This window comes from Panulirus ornatus, chromosome 67 (genome assembly GCF_036320965.1).
Source record: "Panulirus ornatus isolate Po-2019 chromosome 67, ASM3632096v1, whole genome shotgun sequence".
Lineage (NCBI taxonomy): Eukaryota > Metazoa > Arthropoda > Malacostraca > Decapoda > Palinuridae > Panulirus > Panulirus ornatus.
Genome location: NC_092290.1, coordinates 6,134,420 through 6,159,149, shown reverse-complemented (window position 1 = coordinate 6,159,149; position 24,730 = coordinate 6,134,420). Strand labels below are relative to the sequence as shown.

The 24,730-nt window shown below is 48.9% G+C and overlaps 1 protein-coding gene across 1 annotated transcript in view; it reads right to left on the bottom strand.

Annotated features, from left to right (window-relative positions):
* LOC139747070 (glutamate receptor ionotropic, NMDA 2B-like) overlaps nucleotides 1–24,730 on the bottom strand; it is a gene marked incomplete at its 3' end in the record, with an annotated part of 143,801 nt that overhangs the window by 70,877 nt on the left and 48,194 nt on the right. Inside the window, exon 2 of the mRNA XM_071658861.1 lies at nucleotides 1,583–2,703. Coding sequence (XP_071514962.1) covers nucleotides 1,583–1,922 — 340 coding nt within the window. The remainder of the gene's footprint in view (nucleotides 1–1,582; nucleotides 2,704–24,730) is intronic.

Sequence of the window (24,730 nt, the reverse complement as noted above, 5' to 3'; positions counted from 1 at the left end):
GCCAGGTGTATCATCCAGCCAGGGAGAGCCAGGTGTATCATCCAGCCAGGGAGAGCCAGGTGTATCATCCAGCCAGGGAGAGCCAGGTGTATCGTCCAGCCAGGGAGAGCCAGGTGTATCGTCCAACCAGGGAGAGCCAGGTGTATCGTCCAGCCAGGGAGAGCCAGGTGTATCATCCAGCCAGGGAGAGCCAGGTGTATCGTCCAGCCAGGGAGAGCCAGGTGTATCATCCAGCCAGGGAGAGCCAGGTGTATCATCCAGCCAGGGAGAGCCAGGTGTATCATCCAGCCAGGGAGAGCCAGGTGTATCATCCAGCCAGGGAGAGCCAGGTGTATCATCCAGCCAAGGAGAGCCAGGTGTATCGTCCAGCCAGGGAGAGCCAGGTGTATCGTCCAACCAGGGAGAGCCAGGTGTATCATCCAGCCAGGGAGAGCCAGGTGTATCATCCAGCCAGGGAGAGCCAGGTGTATCATCCAGCCAGGGAGAGCCAGGTGTATCATCCAGCCAAGGAGAGCCAGGTGTATCGTCCAGCCAGGGAGAGCCAGGTGTATCGTCCAACCAGGGAGAGCCAGGTGTATCGTCCAACCAGGGAGAGCCAGGTGTATCGTCCAGCCAGGGAGAGCCAGGTGTATCATCCAGCCAGGGAGAGCCAGGTGTATCATCCAGCCAGGGAGAGCCAGGTGTATCATCCAGCCAGGGAGAGCCAGGTGTATCATCCAGCCAAGGAGAGCCAGGTGTATCATCCAGCCAGGGAGAGCCAGGTGTATCGTCCAGCCAGGGAGAGCCAGGTGTATCGTCCAGCCAGGGAGAGCCAGGTGTATCATCCAGCCAGGGAGAGCCAGGTGTATCATCCAGCCAGGGAGAGCCAGGTGTATCATCCAGGTAAATCCCTGACAATAAGCTGGCCTCATTATACAGCTCTTGCTAACAGGGTCTGCTGCCCAGACCGGTAAGGTCGGGTGTCTCTGCGTCAGCAAATGCGACTACCTGCCTTGGGTGCTTGTGGCGATTACCACTGCTTACGTACGTGTCGTCAAATGCGTCGTTAAAATCACGCTCCGTGTGTGTGTGTGTGTGTGTGTGTGTGTGTGTGTGTGTGCTACAACATCTACAATGTTGCGCTTGGTGCCTCTACAAACTCCCACACTGCGCTATTAATACATACATACAAACGAATCATCAATGACGTATCTACCTTTCCTAACAACTCGGTGATGTGTTATTATTTTGATGGTTATTATTCGTAGTCGTAGCTGTGACAAATGACCGAGGGGGGCCACCCTACCTCTACCCCCAACCCCTTAACTTCGTTAGGGGAGGGACCCCACATATGGCCACGCAGACCAGAGCATCGAACTGGTTCTAATTGGAAAGAGCCAGCCAAAGAGGGGTTGGCTGGTGAGGGTTGGTTATCAAATTACTAAAGAGCAAAGCGGTGACAAGGAGTTTCGGTGCCACCATGCCCCTACGATCTGTAAATACAGCCAACCACGCTCTGAAAGGGAGGGAGGGAGGGTGTTCGTGTTCCCTGGTCCACCATCTTAGCTACTGAAGAAGCGAAAGGCAAACGTCGCGTACTTACTGGTGGGGCTGGAGGAGGCGTGGAGGGTCCTCAAGACGACCTCCCTGAAGGTGAAGTGATACTGCTGAAACACGTCCTGAAGCTGGGGGGTCCGGTTCAGGGAGGCGATGGAAGTCTTGATGGCGCTCTCGTACTTCCGCCTCCTGAAGGTGGAGTACGGCAGCACCACCCCGATGGACAGCTTCTTCTTCTCCGACAGATCATTCTCCTCCTCCCGCTGTCGGTGCCGTAGGCCTGGCTGCAGGTTCCCCGGGTACCTCTTGGGAGGGTAGCGACTTCCAGAGTCGGTCAGGGAGACAGCAAGAAACACCAGGTACACTAGGAGGACGCGGCCGTTCATCCTGGGGCGTTCTTCAAGACACTACAGTTCTCGCACACCGTAACGGACAACAGCATCAAGGAGGGAAGGAAGGAGGAGGTGGTGGGGGCGCGCGCGGGGGCGCGGGCGGGCGCCGTGCCGCCACCCGCCGCCGACAGAATTCAAACAGACGAGGTTGGATATTCCTGGTGGGGATGTGGTGTGTGTGAGGAGGAGGAGGAGGAGGAGGAGGGAAGGAGGAGGGAAGAAAAGTCGGGAATCACAGGCCAGACGGGAGGCTGGCGAGTCCCACCACCAGCGCCACACCCAGGAGCATGGCGGACCTCAGGGATGTGTGGAGACTCGAACACTCGCTGGACGCACGCAAGCACACACACCACCTCCCCCACCACAACACCACATCACTACGCCTCACCCCTCACTGTATAATCACGGGGCATTTCCACGATCATTTTCCAATCACTTGACTTACTCGTCGATCATCAACCATATTCATGATCCTATGATACTTCTTATACTACACAAAAAACTTCTGTTTTCCTTCGAGAAAATGACTTTTGAACAGTTTACACTTGTGCTCAGATCTCACTGCTATTCCTGCGAAACCCTTATTTCCAATAGCGTCAATCCGGTTGGAATATGCTCACAATACTCTTGTCATCGTTTCAGTAGAGAAGCGCTCATGGTAACGGGAGGCAGTTGACCAACAGGGAGGGGTGTGTGTGTGCAGCCACCACCGCGCAGGCGCAGCCAGCAATTGCCCTCCGTCACCCAGATGGCGTCAACTCAACCAATCACAGACCTGGACGGGAAGATGATAAAATGAATTACGGGACACAGGAGCTCTTTACGCACCTACACTGACACACACACACACACCATACCATAAATGATATATATATATACATATGATATCAAACCATACCCTGATAAATGAGGGTGTAATAAATATTACCAGAAAACGCAATGGAACTCTCTCAATACTTCAATTTTAACCTGACGATATAGGGTCACTGAAGATGTTATGACCTGACGTTGGGGTCACTACATTATTGACCTGACGACACTACATCATTACAGCCAGCCAGGCATGACACGCCGTTTTCTTTACATGTCATGAGAGAACTGAGTGTGTGTGTGTGTGTGTGTGTGTGTGTGTGTGTGTGTGTGTGTGTGTGTGTGTGTGTGTGAACACTGAGAGAAAGGAGGAAGGTCTTCTCTGGCCTTCAGGAAGGTCCTTGTGTGGAGGAGGTGGGGAAGCATGAAGCAGGAGAAAGCACGGACACGCAGATGCCACGGGTAGAAATGCCTTCCACACACACACACACACACACACACACACCAGTCAACTGCTACACATCCGCTTCCACTCCCATGTTAGGGCCCAGGTTTAACACAGTAACCCTCTTACGCTCTCCATCTTCCCCTTTCCCCCAGAGAGAGAGAGAGAGAGAGAGAGAGAGAGAGAGAGAGAGAGAGAGAGAGAGAGAGAGAGAGAGAGAGAGAGAGAGAGAGAGACTACAAAGTACTTTACTGGGGGAGGTGGGGGATAGGGAGGGAGAGGGGAGGACAAGGGAGTAAAGAGGGAGGCGTGGCCAGTCTGCCTGGGTGAAGGACAGGAAGCGGATCTTCTCCTTATTGATCAATGAACACAACGTGACGTGTGACTGGTGGGGTGAGGGAGCGGGGGCACAGTCTACCTGACTGGTAGGGTGAGGAGGCTGACTGGTAGGGCGAGGAGGCACAGTCTACCTGACTGGTAGGGCGGGGAGGAGGCACAGTCTGGGTGACTGGTAGGGCGGGGAGGAGGCACAGTCTGGGTGACTGGTAGAAGAAAATAACAAGACGAGAGGAAGCGAGAACGAGTCACACACGTTGAGGCCTCAGGCAGGGCTGGCGAGAGGTGAGAGGCAGTGAACCAGTGAGACAGGACAGTGCCGCTAGGTAACAGTGAGGTGCACCGAGTCACTGCTAGGGAGTGGGGGGGCAGGGCAGTGCAGTGAGGGAACTCTGTAATACGAGATACATATGGCTGGCATCACTCAGCTGTAGAGCAGGGCGCTTCAACGCAAGCCAGAGAGAGAGAGAGAGAGAGAGAGAGAGAGAGAGAGAGAGAGAGAGAGAGAGAGAGAGAGAGAGAGAGAGAGTGTGTGTGTGTGTGTGTGTGTGTGTGTCTTCTGTCACCTGGCTTTCTCCCATGTACTCCCATGGTAACCTCGTCACAGACCATCTAGGTCTGGTGTCATCTCCCTCGTCCCCTAGTCCTCCCCCCAGGGGACTCGGGCAGTAGTAGTAGTCTGGTGGGGGACTCGAACACCCTGGGGCGTCCCCAGGAGAGTAAGGGAGTGATACACACACACACACACACACACACACACACACACACAGGAACACCAGCCCCACCTGTTGCCACTCGGACGCCCGCCCAGCCATGGCCACCTCCCTCCCTCCCTCCTTCAATAGCTCCACCACAGACGCCGTACGCCTCTTGTTCGAACAACTTCCCAAGGGCACACGTCCGCGGGCAGGCCTACAGCCAGCTGCTGCCCAACCCTGATTCTCCCCTCCCCTCACCAGCGCCAGGTTACAGCAGCATCCACTGTCCCAGTGTCAGGGTCACAATGGAGACTAATGACCCCGGTGCCAGGCCTTCAACAAACCAACTCACGCCACAGCCAAACCTCTACACATGTACAAATTCCACAGCGAAATCACCATACACACACAAGGCTCCACCGCTAGATCAAGCCACACACACACACACGTATTACGCCAGTCTTCACAAAACTGCTCAACACTCCATCCACGACCGACCAACCAACCGCACCTCGTCGTTCACGACGACCCAGTCGTGTTCCGCTGCCCACGGAAACCCAGTTTCTTCTTCCCTCCTCCCCCATACATCAGCTTCAGCACCAGGGGAGGGAGGGTTGGCTGCTCGTGTGGGTGTTTCCTCCTCCCACCCACCTTACCCTCAGCCAGGGCATGTGCTACCAGGACTTAATTAAAGCCACGGCTTCCCATGATGATTCTGTGGCCGCTGGACACTACTCAGGGATGAGGCGTCTCCCTCGCCCTCCACTACCGACCAAGCTAGGCAACGTTCAGATTTCCCATGTCTTCTGTAACACCTGCATCCTCCACCTATATATATATATATATATATATATATATATATATATATATATATATATATATATATATATATAGGTGGAGGATGCAGGTGTTACAGAAGACATAGGAAAGTACCTGGGATAAGCACACTTGACAAAACTACTTTCTTACTACAAAAATATGTTAATATAGAGAGAGGAAACAGCATGCAGTGAGGTTTCTCTGAACTGTACGTGGGTGTCAGTGTGAGGGCTGAGGCTCAGGGGCTGGTGGTGAGGGCTGGCGGTAAGGGCGAGTGGTGAGGGCTGGCGGGAGGCCCTCACCGATGGACCATCAGGGGACCTCAGGGGGGAATCCCTTCGCGATCCTTAAGATTTATCCGTCAATTTCACTCCCATGTCTCCAAGGAGGGGGAGGCAGAGGGGTAAAGCGAGGGGAGAGAACGAGGGGCGAGGCCAGACGAGGGGAAAGGGATGGGAGAGAGGGAGAGGAAAGGGGAGGAAGAGGAGTGACAGCAGCGGACTTGGGAGAGGGACGTCTGGAAAGTGTATGTAGCCCTTGAGTGTACACGTGATTAAGAAGACAGGCAATGTGCCAGGGGGTCTGTCTGTCTCCTGACGGTATTAGGGGGTCTGTCTGTCTCCTGACGGTATTAGGGGGTCTGTCTGTCTCCTGACGGTGCCAGTGCCAGGGGGTCTGTCTGTCTCCTGACAGTGCCAGTACCAGGGGGTCTGTCTGTCTCCTGACGGTGTCAGTACCAGGGGGTCTGTCTGTCTCCTGTCTGTTTCCCCTCCTTATACATCACTTTCCTCATCAAGCCGTCACTTTCCCCCCACCCTATCTTGATCGCTGCACTCCTTTCCTAGAGTCACTTTCGTGTTCTCCTCTTGTCACTTTCCCATCATCGCCTCCTGGCCATCACTTCTGCACTGTAACTGTCACTTTCCCCTCTCCACCCATCACTTTCACCTACCTCCCTGCCATGGACATCCCTCCCTAGCGTCATTTTCACTTTGTCATAAGTGTTCCATCCCAATGTCACTTTCACCTCCCGCCATCATTTCCCCCTCCGTCACATTCCCTTCCGCCTCCCATCACTTTCATCCAATTCAATTAATTCATCAGAATCACTTTACCTAGTTTTTTTACCCCCGTTTTTTCCGGTGCGATGTGAAATTCCCATTTTCTCTTGACATCCTCTCTTCGTTTTCATCCCGTTTTCTTTCAAAACTCAAGAGTTTTCGAAAGCACACAATACCCCAATATATATATATATATATATATATATATATATATATATATATATATATATTAGGTGTGTGTGTGTGTGTGTACACGTCAACATGTAGGGCCAGTACCCCTGTTCTCTCTCACACTGTTATTCGTCCATTACTGTTACTTTACACTCACACACACACACACACACACACACACACACACACACACACATACACACACACACACACACACACACACACACACACACATAGGGGTCTATATATAGCCTGGCTTCACAACCCGCACCCCCTCACCTCTAATATACACACACCAAACAACTCCAAAAAAAATAAAAGAGGAAATAATGAAAATATTATCGGCTGGCTGACAGACACACATCCAGGCTAATTCTAACCTTGACATCAAACACGGAAAAAAAAATTTAATAGTAATGTGATATAGTTACAAACAGCTGTATTTCCTTTCTGGCACATGACTCCCATTTTCTTTTTTTTTTTTATCAATTTCAGACGACGTGTACGTGTGAGACGAGTCATCAGCCGAGCAGACGTGGCTTCCTCCTCCACCAGGGATGGATGGAAGCCTTCCTCAAGGTAGGGTTGGGAACCTCCTCCGTTCCGGCGGGAGGTCGTAAGATCAGACCCATCATCACGCGGCTTGGAAATGAGAGCTCCCTTCTTATTGGCTACTGGTGGGTGGTGGCTATTACCACATCTGGATGACCCCGTACTGCTTAGCTATTGGCTACTGGTGGTGGGTGGCTATTACTCTGGATGACCCCGTACTGCTTAGTTGTGCTAGTGCTGTCATACAGCCTTACTAGTTCTTGCTAGTTCTGACTATTACACTATTTGTGCTAGTTCTGTTCATACAGCCTTACTAGTTCTTGCTAGTTCTGACTATTACGCTATTTGTGCTAGTTCCGTCATACAGTCAGAACTAGACTTGGATGGTGTACTAGTTCTTGCTAGTTCTGACTATTACACTATCTGTGTCACCACTAGTTCTGTCTATAACATTATCCGGGTCACTAGCTCCGACTTTTATTACATTATCCAGATCACTAGTTTTAACTAGTACACCATCCAAGTCTCTAGTTCTGACTATTATGCTACCCAGGTCACTAGTGCTTAACTATCCGGGTTAACTTGTGCCCACAACACCCTCTCCCGGGGTCACTAGTGCCCACAACACCCTCTCCCGGGGTCACTAGTGCCCACAACACCCTCTCCCGGGGTCACTAGTGCCCACAACACCCTCTCCCGGGTTCACTAGTGCCCACAACACCCTCTCCCGGGGTCACTCGTGCCCACAACACCCTCTCCCGGGGTCACTAGTGCCCACAACACCCTCTCCCGGGGTCACTAGTGCCCACAACACCCTCTCCCGGGTTCACTAGTGCCCACAACACCCTCTCCCGGGTTCACTAGTGCCCACAACACCCTCTCCCGGGTTCACTAGTGCCCACAACACCTTCTCCCGGGGTCACTAGTGCCCACAACACCCTCTCCCGGGTTCACTCGTGCCCACAACACCCTCTCCCGCTAGATGTAGCAATCGCTATTCCCACGACACGATTTCCCTGGCAAATGAAGTTTCTTAGGTGAATGATGTTAATTAAGCCCGGCTTATTGCATTCACAGCCCGACGAAGGCAGTGCTGATGAACCGCCCACCACCGCCCACCGCCGCCCCACGCCCCCAACACAGCGGCCACCACCCCAAACCCTCCTCCTTCCCTCCCTTGGCCTCCCGTACGCAAGAAGAGGTGGTAATACAGCCGCAAACCCCTTGTGATACAGGGGGAAACCAGGCTCTCAATACAGCTGCGCGCGCACGAGAGGAGAGGGATGACGCTGCCGCAGTTGGCGGGAGGAGACGAGACAAATTGCCGTACGAGGTGCGCGGTCACACGAGAGGCGCATCCGCGGGACACCCGTGGAAGAAGCTGTCGTTAAACGGAGGTCAAACCTGTGGATGTGGCTCTTCCCCCCCACCACCACCACGGCTGGTGATGGGGGTAGGTTCAGAAAACGGGAGGAGAGCAGAGACGTAGCCCGACCTCTTGGGGTTCGAACGCATGAGGTCCTTCACCGTCAGCCACTGAAAGAATTCCATCTTAAAGTCTGTAAACCCATCGATACAGTCTCTGTAACAACCAGATACCCCGGATACAGCACGAAGCAGCGCTCACACACTACACTACAGGAAAGAGGATGATGGGAAGGTAAATATGACGCAACCTGGGCAAGAGATGGTACATAATGCAGGTACAATACAGGTACAGTCCTTGCAAAACACAGGTACAATGCTGACACAGTACAGGCCCGATACAGGTACAACGCAGGTACAATACACAGACACAATATAGGTACAATACAGACACAATACAGGTAAAAAAAAAAGCAGGATACATTACGCTACAGCTGTCGAATACAGGCGCCCGAATACATTAAAATACAACCATAAGATACAGCAAACGATAAAACTGTATTATAGACCATTAAAACATATCCCTAGACAAAATAAAAACATGATTACAGTTACAGGATGTACCTGGTTAACAAGTCATAAGATACAGTGGCGAGATACAGCCACAATACACAAAGGTACCGCTACCGTTGGTCTCAATACAGTCAAACTACAGGGTTGTTACAGTGACTGTACCGTGAATAAATACAGGTGTTAATGCGGGGCACAATCACACAAAACCCCAGCCAAAGGTCGTGTGTGTCTCCCTCCCTGGCATTTAAAACATGGCTGCGACACTGCAGTGTGGGGGAGGGGGGAGGGGAGGGAGGGGGTCAATTTGCATATGCAAATTTCCACGAGTTTGCATATCAATTATCCCTGGGTGTATTGCCATCCCCCCACCCCCCTTCCCCCATTTCTAGCAACGTCAAAAAAATAAATAATAATAATAATAATAATAATAATAATAATAATAATAATAATATATGGACAAAAGCCAGAAAGGTCACGAATTTATTATTAACGCGTTAATAAACGGCGTTTAAAAGCTCACCATCACTGCTCGTCATTATTTGCCGTAGTAAAATACCTAACAGACAAATACACAGAAAAAAAAAACGCAATCCTAATCAGGGTTAAAAAAAAAAATCACGTGACCTCCCTAACAACCACGTGACGTAATAAGAATCACGTGACCCACCCACCCCAGCAACCACGTGACGTAATAAGAATCACGTGACCCACCCACCCCAGCAACCACGTGACGTAATAAGAATCACGTGACCCACCCACCCCCTAACAACCACGTGACGTGAGAATCAGGTCATTCCCGCATCGTTACGTGACCTCCACGACCACGTGACCACCACATCCCCCCTGCCCCACGGCAAGCACCCCCCCCCCCCGGGGAAAGAACGTGACGTCCCCTTGTACCACGTGAAGCCCCCAGTCTCGCGTGACGCGTGCCCTCCCCGGCCACGTGTCTGTGGCACTCCCTCCCCACACGCGCTCACATCTATTCCCTTTAACACATACGTTTCCACCTGTCTATCCACGTGTCTATTCACTTGTATATCCACGTGTCTATCCACTTGTCTATTCACTTGTCTATCCACTTGTCTATTCACTTGTCTATCCACCTGCCTATCCACTTGTCTGTCTACTTATTTACATCCCATGAAGACATTCCTGACCTCAATCTATTCTACCTATCCTCTGCCTCATCTCTCTCTCTCTCTCTCTCTCTCTCTCTCTCTCTCTCTCTCTCTCTCTCTCTCTCTCTCTCTCTCTCACACACACACACACACACACACACACATGCCCTACACACACGCACTCCCACTTCCTGCGTCTCCAAGAATCCCACTTCTAACTCTTCCGCTTCGTCTGTGTGCCCGGCCGACCCTCGTCCAGGTGTGTGTGTGTGTGTGTGTGTGTGTGTGTGTGTGTGTGTGTGAGTGTGTCTTTCCCCCCCTGAGAGCCAAATAGAGAAATGAATCAGACAAAGACACATACAGAGGCGAAGGCAAACATTGACCAAAAAGACAGCTCAAAACAGACACACACACACACACACACACACACACGGACACACAGGTCGCTGTGGGAGACATGCCTCGTTATCCCCAGTCAGCCAAGCAAACACAATGAACCCGGCCAGGCAAACACAATGTACTACTACAGGGTCCTGGGTCACAACGGCATTTAGCCAACCTCAGTCAGCGAGGCTGACGGTAAATATGGGGCCGGCTGGGTGGGACACACACACACACACACACACACACACACACGCCTATATCCCACCTCAGGTCAGGTCAGGTCACACCACCACCACCTGACCTGTCAGTACAGCGAGAATCCCTGACGTGAGAGAGGGGAGAGAGGGGAAGGGGGACTGACTGAGGTGTGGAAGCCCTGGCCGGCAATACGCCTCGTCCGCGCGTCCGTGCATCACAGCGGACGTCTTCTCCTCACCAGCCCGCCCCTCACGTACGGACTGCTACACTACCCGACGCCTCAGGACACGTGTGTGTGTCTGTGCCTCTCTCTCTCTCTCTCTCTCTCTCTCTCTCTCTCTCTCTCTCTCTCTCTCTCTCTCTCTCTTCATCCCCCCTCTCCATCATCATCCGGAGGGCGATCGCTCTTGAGGACGTCCACGGCCCACACACAAATACAGGAGCGTGTGGAGGGGGCGGGCGGGCGCCGGCCCCAACCGTACGGGCGCACTCTTGAGACAATGGGGCGTTGGTGAGGGTGTAGGGGAGCCTGTAGGTGGCGGGGAGAGACACGACCTGTTGCTCCCGACACACACACACCTCTCTCTCTCTCTCTCTCTCTCTCTCTCTCTCTCTCTCTCTCTCTCTCTCTGACGCCTCCTGCGCCCCCATCTATCGCCCCCTCTCCAGCAGCCGGACTCCCCACCTTCCATTATTCAAGTCGGGTCAAATGGATGTACGCTGGCCAGACAGATATGCACGCTTGGGAGAAGTCCCTGATTTGCTCATATATATATATATATATATATATATATATATATATATATATATATATATATATATATATATATATATATATATATATATATATTCATCGTGGAATATGTTGAGGGCCAGGGCTTTTATATTACCTCTCCCTGAGACGCGAGAGAGAGAGAGAGAGAGAGAGAGAGAGAGAGAGAGAGAGAGAGAGAGAGAGAGAGAGAGAGAGAGAGAGAGAGGGGCGAGATCAAGCCCTTACACCCCAAGGAGTGTACCGTCTCGCTCGAGACTCTCGCAGCGTCGTACCTTCGGACCAAACCACCGTGGTACAGGCCCGTACCGTCGTGCCCCCTACCATCGCACCGCCGTACCCTACAGCCGTACCATCGTGCCCCCTACCATCGCACCACCGTGCCCTTCAGCCATACCGCCGTGCCCCCTACCATCGCACCACCGTGCCCTCCAGCCGTACCGTTGTGCCCCCTACCATCGCACCACCGTGCCCTCCAGCCGTACCGTCGTGCCCGGGGGTTCGTACCGTCGCCTGCAGGAGGCAGGGGACGGGCGGATAATAATAACACAGTGTGATCAAGACGTCCAAGGATCTCGGCCCAATCAAAATCGTCTCAAAAACCTTTGGGAAAGCCAGGGGGAGCCGAGGATATAATGACCTCGCAACTCCCCCATGACTCGCAGCCACAAACCTCTCATGAAGGAAATAAAAAGAAAGGGAGAAAATTCTCTCTCTCTCTCTCTCTCTCTCTCTCTCTCTCTCTCTCTCTCTCTCTCTCTCTCTCTCACTGGAGGGAGGGAGGGAGGGAGGCGGAGAGGAAACCCCAGGTCACGTGTATTCAATTTTCTCAAATTGCTAGCTCAATACTGAGGCGGTTAAGGCCGAGCTCACAACCTCGATCCAACAGTTATCAATTTTGAGAGAGCATCACCACATACACACACACACACCAATATATAGATAGATGGATAGATGGATAGATAGACAGATGTAGATGATAGAGAAAGAGGGAGAGATTGATCCATCGAGAATTAAGGAGACTGATCAGCCAGATAGGATGGTAGGCATGAAGGATCACTGGGTGGGAGGAGAGTCAAATACACGGAAGCTTGGAGATGAAAACCCTCTCATTATGTCCTGATACACCGAGAGTTCAACGAAAGATTCTCAGGAATCTCTCAAGAGATGAACAGACGTTGGCATAATAGGAAAGGATATACTCCCAGCGGATCTGGGGCCTTGCGAAAGCCACGGTGATGGTCGGAGACAAGATTGGGAGGGATCATGATTAGGGAAAGTGTGGGATGAGGAGCAGGAGGAGAAAGAGATTCGTAGACTCTGGACACAGGAGAAGGATGAGGAACACAACGATAACTGGAGGAGGTGGGACAGTCATTGTTCCTTGGAATCGGTTGTACCAATGGACGTTCCCAAGAGGATGGGCGAATTTGGATTTTTTTTATTAATACATCACGTGCGTAATAGACGAGCAAGCACAGGCGCAAAGCTCAGAGGCACAAACTTTGGAACCACGAAGGTGGGATACCATCCGGTCTCCACGCCCTCCCTTGACTACACGTATATGAAGACACGCCGCTGAGGAGGGGCACATGGGATTAGGGAACGAGGGGAGCCATATAGAGGCATCCACAATAGAGCTCCAGGGATGAAGAGGAACCAAGAATTGCTCCGTCGATTGGTGAGTATTCAGCCACAGCATCGTCAGAACCGGAGGGGTGGGGGGGAAATTATAAACAAAACCCATAGAAAGGAGAGGGAGGTAGTCGGACAGAGGTTAACACAGATGCTTGTGGCTGGCGGGCTGGCTGGCTAGCTAAGGACCAGGGAGACGTGCCAGAGAATGGAGTGGTCGGTCGGCACACCTCCCGTGGGGGAAAGGTACGCGTGGCCTCGCGGATAACAAGACCTGCTAGTCACTTCCAGCAGAGAGGTGGGGGGGAATGAGGTGGGTCGATGTCAGAGGCGGAAAGGTCGAGGTATTCGCTGGTCTGATTTGTTTTGAAGTCTTACAATGACATGTCAAATGGTTGCCGCATGTCTTTCATCAGAATCAACAGAATACATATATATATATATATATATATATATATATATATATATATATATATATATATATATACATATATATATATATATATATATATATATATATATATATATATATATATATATATATATACATATATATATATATATATATATATATATATATATATATATATATATATATATATATATATATATTCCTATGAGTCCACGGGATCTCATAGGAATATCTTGATCACGCGCAAAATTGTGAAACTTTCCAATATATATATATATATATATATATATATATATATATATATATATATATATATATATATATATATATATAAGAGGAAAGAGAAGAATAATCCCATAGTGGAGATTTAATTAACACAGGCCACACCCGCGTCTGAGTGTGTCAGCTGACGGAAGGAGAGGGTTTGAGTTTTGGGGGCTTGCTGGGCCCCAGTGGGAGGGCGAGATGACAAAGCGATAAGGAGAGCTACAGAGAGAGAGAACAGAGGAACGGAGGAGGAGGAGGAGGAGAAAATGAAGGAATAAGAAGAAAAAAAGGACAAAAAAGGGAAATATAAAGACCGAAATAAGGGAAGAGATATCAAAGGGAGATAAGTGAAGAGGGGAAGCGAAGATAAAGACAGATAGTGAGGGAAAGATAAAGCCGGAGAAGGATACAGTCAGTAAGGAGTGGAAAAAAAGGGAAGCAACAGAGAAGGATGAATGGAAATATCAACGAGACACAAGGAGAAGCAGCGAGTGAAACAAGAGGACAAAGAAAAGAGGGAGATTACGAGCGCAGGGGGAAACAGGAGCGCAAAACGTTAGAAAATAAAGTTAATGAGACTTAAGAAGAAAAATAGAGAGAGAGAGAGAGAGAGAGAGAGAGAGAGAGAGAGAGAGAGAGAGAGAGAGAGAGAGAGAGAGAGAGAGAGAGGAGGATTGGGACAATGGCTGGAGCAAGGCAGCCGTGTGAGGATGAAGCGGGCAATAATACCTCAGCAGGTGAGCTGTTGTGTGTGTGTGTGTGTGTGTGTGTGTGTGTGTGTGTGTGTGTGTGTGTGTGTGTGTGTGTGTGTGTGTGTGTGTGTGTTGGCGCTGGGAATACCCAGAGCTGTCACCCCAATAATGCATATCCCACACCTGACCTGACAACACCGAACACACACACACACACACACACACACACACACACACACACACACACACACCAGGAGCGTCGGGTGAAACTCCTATGTACATCTCGAAGCGAAATACAGGAAAGGCGAGTGTGTGTGTGTGTGTGTGTGTGTGTGTGTGTGTGTGTGTGTGTGTGTGTGTGTGTGTGTGTCTGTCAATCTAAGTCAACACTGATTCCTTGACGTACTCTGTTCAAAATATATTGAAAGGCAGAACACCTTCCCACCTCAGAGACCTCCTCTCCCATACACACACATGTCCCGCCCCTCCCACCAGACCCCCTCCTGCAGTAGACCACCTCCTCTCCTCCCTACAGACCCTCCTCCTGCAGCAGACCACATCTTCTGCTTTCAGACCCCCTTCCTGCAGTAGACCACCTCCTCTCCACCTTACAGACCCACCCTTCCTGCAGCAGACCACCTCCTCAGCAGCATAAAGACCGCTCCTGAAGCAGACCATCTCCTCAGCACCGTACAGACCCCCTTCCACCAGCAGAACACCTCCTCAGCACCGTACAGACCCCCTTCCTCCAGCTGAACCCCTCATACAGGCTGGCGCGTCACAAAGTATATGGGGCAGGGCACCCAGCCCGTCCCCCTTTGAAAGGCCTCGCCGAACCAGACACGCGGCGAACCAACTTGGAAAACAAGTTCCATTCATCCCCTCGGGTAAAACTTGCTAAATAAGAGATCTCACTCTCGCATGAGCCTCAATACTTCTCGTCTGAACACTCATCATGTTAGCCTCTGACACGTCGCTGTCGCTTCCTTCTTCCAAGTCGTCTGCATCTGGAAAGAATTAACGTCCAGGGAAAAGAAAAAAAAAAAGGATTTCCCACAGTTCATAGGGCAGACATGACCCAGTAGACTGTTGTGGAGGGAGAGGCATTCCCTGTCCATGACTTCGTGACATTGTTCGTACGATCATTATCATCATCAACCACAATCAGGGGTTTCAAAGGGACCATAAACATACAATGGTCTTCCATCCAGGGTCCGCAACTCTCGTGGTCTTGGACTTACACGAAGTATGGACGCTGGAGCAAAGGTCTGTCCCCATCCTGGAATCATGACCAACTATGGACGCTGTGGCAGAGGTCTGTCCTCATCCTGGAATCATGACCAACTATGGACGCTGGGGCAAAGGTCTGTCCTCATCCTGGAATCATGACCAACTATGGACGCTGTGGCAGAGGTCTGTCCTCATCCTGGAATCATGACCAACTATGGACGCTGGAGCTAAGGTCTGTCCCCATCCTGGAATCATGACCAACTATGGACGCTGGAGCAAAGGTCTGTCCCCATCCTGGAATCATGACCAACTATGGACGCTGGGGCAAGGGACTTTGTGAGCCAGCCTGGCATGAGGAGCAGATGACGAAGGGTCGTCGCTGCCACACGCGCACACGACGGAGGGAGACACAGCGGCAACAGCTGTAGCGCTCCTGCAGGCAGCTGCGAGGCAGAGGAGGTCAACAAAGCCTCGCCACAGCCACACACACACACACACACACACACGTGTGGAAGAGGAGACACAAACCTGTTACTGCCACAATACGTCCTTTTCCCTCCCTCCCTTCCTTCCTTTCCTTTCTTTCCTCTTTTTCTTTTATGGGACGGTCGCCTGAGACACACATCGGAATCCGATACCTGCCAACGCAGAAGTGATATCGGTGCAATGCACGCTCTAACTAACGCTGGAGTTATATCGGTGCGACGCATGACAACGCTGGAGTTATATCGGTGCGACGCATGACAACGCTGGAGTTATATCGGGGCGACGCATGACAACGCTGGAGTTATATCGGGGCGACGCATGACAACGCTGGAGTTATATCGGGGCGACGCATGACAACGCTGGAGTTATATCGGGGCGACGCATGACAACGCTGGAGTGATATCGGTGCGACGCACGACAACGCTGGAGTGATATCGGTGCGACGCATGACAACGCTGGAGTGATATCGGTGCGACGCATGACAACGCTGGAGTTATATCGGGGCGACGCATGACAACGCTGGAGTTATATCGGGGCGACGCATGACAACGCTGGAGTTATATCGGTGCGACGCATGACAACGCTGGAGTTATATCGGTGCGACGCATGACAACGCTGGAGTTATATCGGGGCGACGCATGACAACGCTGGAGTTATATCGGGGCGACGCATGACAACGCTGGAGTTATATCGGGGCGACGCATGACAACGCTGGAGTTATATCGGGGCGACGCATGACAACGCTGGAGTGATATCGGTGCGACGCACGACAACGCTGGAGTGATATCGGTGCGACGCATGACAACGCTGGAGTGATATCGGTGCGACGCATGACAACGCTGGAGTTATATCGGGGCGACGCATGACAACGCTGGAGTGATATCGGTGCGACGCATGACAACGCTGGAGTTATATCGGGGCGACGCATGACAACGCTGGAGTTATATCGGGGCGACGCATGACAACGCTGGAGTTATATCGGGGCGACGCATGACAACGCTGGAGTTATATCAAAATCAAATACATAATCCCACACTCAGCGCCACCTCGTCATGTCATTACTGAAAGTTAAACGTTCCTCCAGTCATCACCTCACATAACATGATTCCTATTTACACAGGTAAACCATTTACTACATCATACAACCACACATTTACACCGTAAACCATTTACTACATCATACAACCACACATTTACACCGTAAACCATTTACCACATCATGTAACCACACATTTACACCGTAAACCATTTACTACATCATGTAACCACACATTTACACCGTAAACCATTTACTACATCATGTAACCACACATTTACACCGTAAACCATTTACTACATCATGTAACCACACATTTACACCGTAAACCATTTACTACATCATGTAACCACACATTTACACCGTAAACCATTTACTACATCATGTAACCACACATTTACACCGTAAACCATTTACTACCACAGATAACCACACATCTAATAATAAATTTCCCATAATCAACACTCTAGGCCAATGAAACTTTTCTCACAACAAAAAAAAACATGGGGGTAGGTTGGTGGAGGTGTATAACACCAAGAGTGTTGAGAAAAAGCAAGACGAAAAAAAGTTTGATCAATTAAGGGAAAGAAACTCAACATTTCAGGTAAGAGCAGGTGTTCTGGGAGTGAGGGAGGGAGAGACGGAGGGAAGGAGGGAGGTACGGGTTGAGGGTGAGGGTGGTCGGAGGAGCGAGGGAGGGAGGGAGGGTGAGGGTGGTCGGAGGGAGGGAGGGAGAGAGGGGTTGTGGGTGAGGGTGGTCGGAGGAGGGAGGGGTTGAGGGTGAGGGCGGGAGAGGGTGAGGGTGAAGGTGGTGGTGGTGGCGGGCGGTGGTCGCCATGGGAACAGGTGTACACTCACACAATGATCTCCTTATCACCGGATCACTCTCACGGACGCACTCCCCCCCTCCCTCAACTCACTCCCCACGGAGAAACCACACACACACACACACACACACACACACACTTGCGCTCCCCACAGGAGGAGGAGAAGGAGAAGGTAGGACGACGGCGAAGAGAAAGACTTATGATCGCAAGAAACTGGCGTGCGGGACTTCACTTTCCGTTCTTCTTAGAACGTACGCGACTGAATCTCCATCATCGCGTCACAGCGCGATCGGGTCCGTCTCGCGATGTCTCCGTCGTCGTCGTCCGAGAGAGGGCGCGCGCGAAGAGCCGACCCGGCGCAGGGCCAATCCCGCTCCCGTTGCCTGGGCGTAACGTGTGAGCATTGTGGAGACTGATTATTCCGGGTGTGTGTGTGTGTGTGTGTGTGTGTGTGTAATAAACACTCTCTCTCTCTCTCTCTCTCTCTCTCTCTCTCTCTCTCTCTCTCTCTCTCTCTCTCTCTCTCTCTCGGGTTTCTCCCCAGATGCGAGTCACGGGTCCTTCAAATGGTCTAAGAGGTCCCCCCTCCTCCTCCTCCTCCTCCTCCCCCAGGGTGACCAAATGAGGGTCCTTCAAGGTCCCAGGTCCTGGAGCTCCCTCCCAGGGTGACCCGGCGGAGGAGAGGACTTAGTGGCCCTAAGCCCCGGGAGCGTGCCTTCCAGCCCCTGGGTCTGCGAGAGTCCACAGGGGACCACTACCCCAGCGTCCCTTCCAGCCCCCTAGGTCTGCGACAGTCCACAGGGACCACTACCCACGGCCCTTAAAGCCAGCCCCCCCAGCCCTCACCACCCCCACACACAAGGTCCGAGAGCAATTAGGGTAACACAGGTTACGGCTTGAAGACAGGAAGACCCCGACCTGGTCCCCACCACATGAGCTTCGGTTTCCCAACCCTGACCCTTCCTCTGTATGGACGTCGGAGGCAAACACGCTGATTAAGAAGCAAACGCAAGCAATGAGTTCTCCATCTACCATTCCTAGTTAATCAAAAAAATTGATTCATCTTTACGTCTTTACCACTCACAGGGCAAAAAAATTTAAGCTCCGCTTGATTCAATACTCACCGCTTTTACTTTTAAAATCGAGGAACGTATTTCAGGTGAAATTTTTTTAGTTTACCCGTTGTGTTTACGACGTATGTGGACTACTGTGAGGTTTACCTCACCTTGAGCGAGGTGAGGGTCACCTCTGGCATCAGGTGAACAGTGAACTCTAACGCGAAACACAATATTCGTAAAATCGTATCTAGCAACAAAAGAGGATGAAGATCATGATTACAAATAAGCTCGGATTACTTGCACAAATACGACAAAATACGCACACTAAACCATGAACAAAAACGAGAAAAAAAAATCTCAGACAAAATTAAAAGATTAACACAAATCACAAGAACATTTTAAAACAAAAATTCTAATATACAAAATTAAAAGATGAGCACAAATCACAAAAACATTTCCAAACGAAAAAATTTAAAATAAAATTAAATGATAAACACAAATAACAAAAAAACACTTTAAAACGAAAAAAAAAATTCCAAAACACAAAATCAAAAGATAAACACAAATCACAAAAACATTGAATAACGAAGCAATCTAAAACACAAAATGAAAAGATAAACAAAAATCACAAATTTATCAAAAAACAATTTTTTTCCCTGGATGCAACAATAAAATGAACGTATAATACACACGAGTTTTTCCCTGGATGCAACATTAAAATGAACGTATAATACACAACGAGAGAAGCGACAGAAATATTCGCACGTCAGTAAGAACAATAGTGGACAAAATTCTCAAAAACTCTGGTCAAAATAAGATAGGAATACAAGCTTCAGAAATGTAATCCTCCATCCTCGAACGCTTACGCATCCTGCAGGTGTTTCATGACGATATAAGGTTCAGAAATGTAATCCTCCTCCATCCTCGACCGCTTACGCATCCCTTACGCATCCTGCAGGTGTTCATGGCGATACAAGGTTCAGAAATGTAATCCTCCTCCATCCTCGGCCGCTTACGCATCCTGCAGGTGTTTCATGACGATATAAGAACACTGACAATGTGGAAAGCAAGCCACACTGGAAATACCTTAAACAATTCTTTTCTTATTTGTATTTCTTTTTGTAAGACAACTTATGACAGGGGAGTTGTCCTACCCTCGTTCAAGCCTACATCAAGCCAAAAATTTAATAAAAATTCTAAATATCTAAAGACGGGGACATGAATACGGAGGAAAAAACTATATGAAATAGAAAATCAAAGAAAACGCGCATCTCTATTATTGTCAACACAGAAAAAGGCTCACGCCAAACACTTCCTCTACTTCACTTGTCTCCTTAACATTTCAATAGTGCTGTCAACACGTTCAAAATTAGTTAGTATTAAACAAACAGACTGGAAGCTCTTATGTAAAAAGTGGTTTACCACGAGACGATGCAGGCGACGCGGCTAGAGAGAGAGAGAGAGAGAGAGAGAGAGAGAGTACGTACGTACGACACTGCACCACTTGCAGGTGTCTGAGCAACGTATTCTCTCTCTCTCGTATGAGAATGAAGACGACTCGTTATTCATCGCTTCCCACTATCCAGCAAATTATTCACACACACACACATACACACACACACACACACACACACACACACAACACACACGAGAGATCACCGTGCTCCCCCGGACATGCAAAATGCCGTGGACGGGAGACTGGGAGTGTATAAGACACGAGTGGCTGGACTTTAAATGCAATTCTATTCCCATGGCAACCGCATCCCTTCTTCCTGAATTCCCTTTTTTTTTTCTAAGTTGGCTGAGACGGCACGGGCAAGTGAATGCCCTAATTAAGACTATCTCATTTACGCTAGACACACACACACAGACACACACACACACACACGGGGCAAAATGAATTTAAAAAACTCGTTCCCATAACACAGTAGTAACCTACTGAAATATATATATATATATATAATATATATATATATATATATATATATATATATATATATATATATATATATATACACACACACCTTAACCTAAACAATGAACCCAATCTAGTGATCAACCCAGAGGAGAAGATGAACGGCTGGGTGAATGCCGCGTCCAGGATTCGAACCCGGGCGGGCCCGTGCATGTAACCAGTCATCAACAAATACCGTTACACCAGGATGAAAATATGATAACCACAGATGCGGTTCACGTTCTGTCCAATGGAGAGAAAAAGAAAAAAAAAATATAAACTACCTCCAGCTACAAACCTTGTCTAAAAATAATAATAATCCACATAAATACAACACCATCCTACGTACACAGTCAAAACTATGAACATAAATACAACACCATCCTACGTACACAGTCAAAACTATGAACATAAATACAACGCCGTCCTACGTACACAGTCAAAACTATGAATATAAATACAACACCATCCTACGTACACAGTCAAAACTATGAACATAAATACAACACCATCCTACGTACACAGTCAAAACTATGAACATAAATACAACACCATCCTACGTACACAGTCAAAACTATGAACATAAATACAACACCATCCTACGTACACAGTCAAAACTATGAACATAAATACAACACCATCCTACGTACACAGTCAAAACTATGAACATAAATACAACACCATCCTACGTACACAGTCAAGAGTATGAACACCACCCCCGACTAACACACGGCACCCACTGTGTTTGCCATACCGCCAACCACTCGTTAACAAAAACACTTACAAATCAATTACCCAAAAAAAGAAGAAAAAAAAAATATCGTTCAAATATAAAAGACGACCCCCCCCCCCCTCCCCTTCCCCCCACCGCTCCCATGAAACATAAGCAACACAAGCAAAGGACAATACCGCCTAACGTGCCACACAAACAGACAAACGTAATCCCAGGCAACAACAACAACAACAACAACAACAACAAAAATATGTAAAACCTCCTCGAATAAACACCCTTAAAATTGACCGAGGCTGAACAAACACAATAAGTCAAGCAATCACGAAGAGGACAAATACAGTTGAATATCGACTCACAAAACAACGATTTAAGCACAAACATTGACGGGTTACACCGGTGCATAACCCTGATAAACGGACGGACTGATACACCGGTGCATAACCCTGATAAACAGACGGTTACACCGGTGCATAACCCTGATAAACGGACGGGTTACACCGGTGCATATAACCCGGATAAACGAACGGATTACACGGGTGCATATAACCCGGATAAACGGACGGATACACCGGTGCGTAACCCTGATAAACATCAGACATTGAAAAATTATAGCTATGGACAGCACGAACAAGGCACATCAACAAAACTGTTAAATCATTCGTATCTACGTCAAAATCAACATGATCCTAACAAACCAACGTTCATCTGTTAAATGTTGTTACAACAACGATACGTCAATGCAACACTAACAAACTCAACACAAAATATTGACACAACACTGTCGATAAATACGTGTGATCCTTCCATCTGAAAAATGAGGCCACCATATATATATATATATATATATATATATATATATATATATATATATATATATATTTATACTAATCGCCATTTATACTAATCGCCATTTCCCGCATTAGCGAGGTAGCGTTAAGAATAGAGGATGAGGACTGGGCCTTTGAGGGAATATCCTCACCTGGCCCCCTTCTCTGTTTCTTCTTTTGGAAAAAAAAAAAAAAAAAAAAAAAAAAAAAAAAAAATATATATATATATATATATATATATATATATATATATATATATATATATATATATATATATATATTCTTTCTTTTCTTTCAAAATATTCGCCATTTCCCGCGTTAACGAGGTAGCGTTAAGAACAGAGAACTGGGCCTTAGAGGGAATATCCTCACCTGGCCCCCTTTTCTGTTCCTTCTTTTGGAAAATTAAAAAAAAAAGAGAGGGGAGGATTTCCAGCCCCCCGCTCCCTCCCCTTTTAGTCGCCTTCTACGATACGCAGGGAATACGTGGGAAGTATTCTTTCTCCCCTTATATTCTTTCTTATTTTGATACTTGATCGCCATTTCCCGCGTCAGCCAGGTAGCACACCAGGAAACAAGACGAAGAATTAACGATAAAAGCTAACGGTATATAAAATCATGACCTTTCGCATATAGCAATATATCATCGCCATACATATACCAGAAAGACAACCACACCCTCCCTCAAGCTACACACCGGAACCACTGCCATGTTGTACACACAGTCGACGAGAATATGAGAGCGCCAACACACACACACACACACACACACGCACACACACAATGTTAACAGAAACACGTTTTCCACACACGTTCAATGCATCATCCAAAGACGTCGAGAGAGAGAGAGAGAGAGAGAGAGAGAGAGAGAGAGAGAGAGAGAGAGAGAGAGAGAGAGAGAGCTGGCCAAGGCCAAATTTCTTCAAGTTGCACACATAAAAAAATATATATATTATACTACAAAGACGAACATACCTCAGTCCTTATATATACAGCCTACAGTGTATATATATAGCGCTGCCACTATCCTCCATCACACATACAAAGGACATTACATATAAAACAACAACAACAACAACAACAACAACAACAACAACAAGGCAACAGAATTAATACAAACAAAAAATCGCTCGACTTCAAACTTTTTTGCCAGTATCAGAATACATAATGTCCCACCCCCCCCCCACACACACATGACCATAGAACGTGCCCCCCCCACACACACATGACCATAGAACGTGCCCCCCTCACACACACATGACCATAGAACGTGCCCCCCCCACACACACTTGACCATAGAACGTGCCCCCCTCACACACACATGACCATAGAACGTGCCCCCCCCACACACACATGACCATAGAACGTGCCCCCCTCACACACACATGACCATAGAACGTGCCCCCCCCCACACACACGACCATAGAACGCCCCCACCCACACACACGACCATAGAACGCCCCCCCCCCACACACACACGACCATAGAACGTGCCCCCCTCCCCCTCACAAAGCTATTAATCACACATACATCACAACTACACCGACAACCATGATAGAAAAACACACCACCTCCACACCTTGACTGTTCCAACTTTATCCGAAACACGAGTCACGTCCGAACGTGTCATTATAAATAGGGAAAGTCCGGCGGTGTCGGACTCCGCTGGCCTCATTACGGTGACACCAACGTCGGAGGACGGAAGAGAATACAGCGTGGTCCGGGGACACACACACACGTTCCCGACCCTGTCGGGAGGACACACACACACACACACACACACACACACACATTCCCGCCCCTGTCGGGGGGACACACACACATACCGACCCTGTCGGGAGGACACACACACACATTCCCGCTCCCCTCACACCCCCTCCCCTCTCCCCCATGACGGAAACCCCCCAACTTACCCTCCTCCCAAATGGAGCGCTGAGCCACGAAGTTCCAGCACACCATTAAAAAAAAAAAAAAACAGGTTCTAACACGGTAAGGTTCAAGTCCAAGGACGTCTGTCCACAGAACTGCTAAAAGTCAAGTTCTGAGCCATCGAACCCTCAATTATGTGTTGGCACTTTCAAACATCTCCTCCAACACCACAGGAAAAGAACGAACACAAGACTATGCCACAACTATGGGCACTATGTCAAAAGCAACTTTCTTTACCAAACCTGACCCCACATGTCACGTTTCTATTTTGACTAAGCTGTTACTTTTGCAGAAGACATGAACTTTCCCTTCTAATTCAACAAATATTGGTTAGATTCCTTGACTCTTTTCTCCCCCCTCTCTCAATCACCATTTTTCATCATGGCGGTGTACTTCGATGTCTTGTAAACA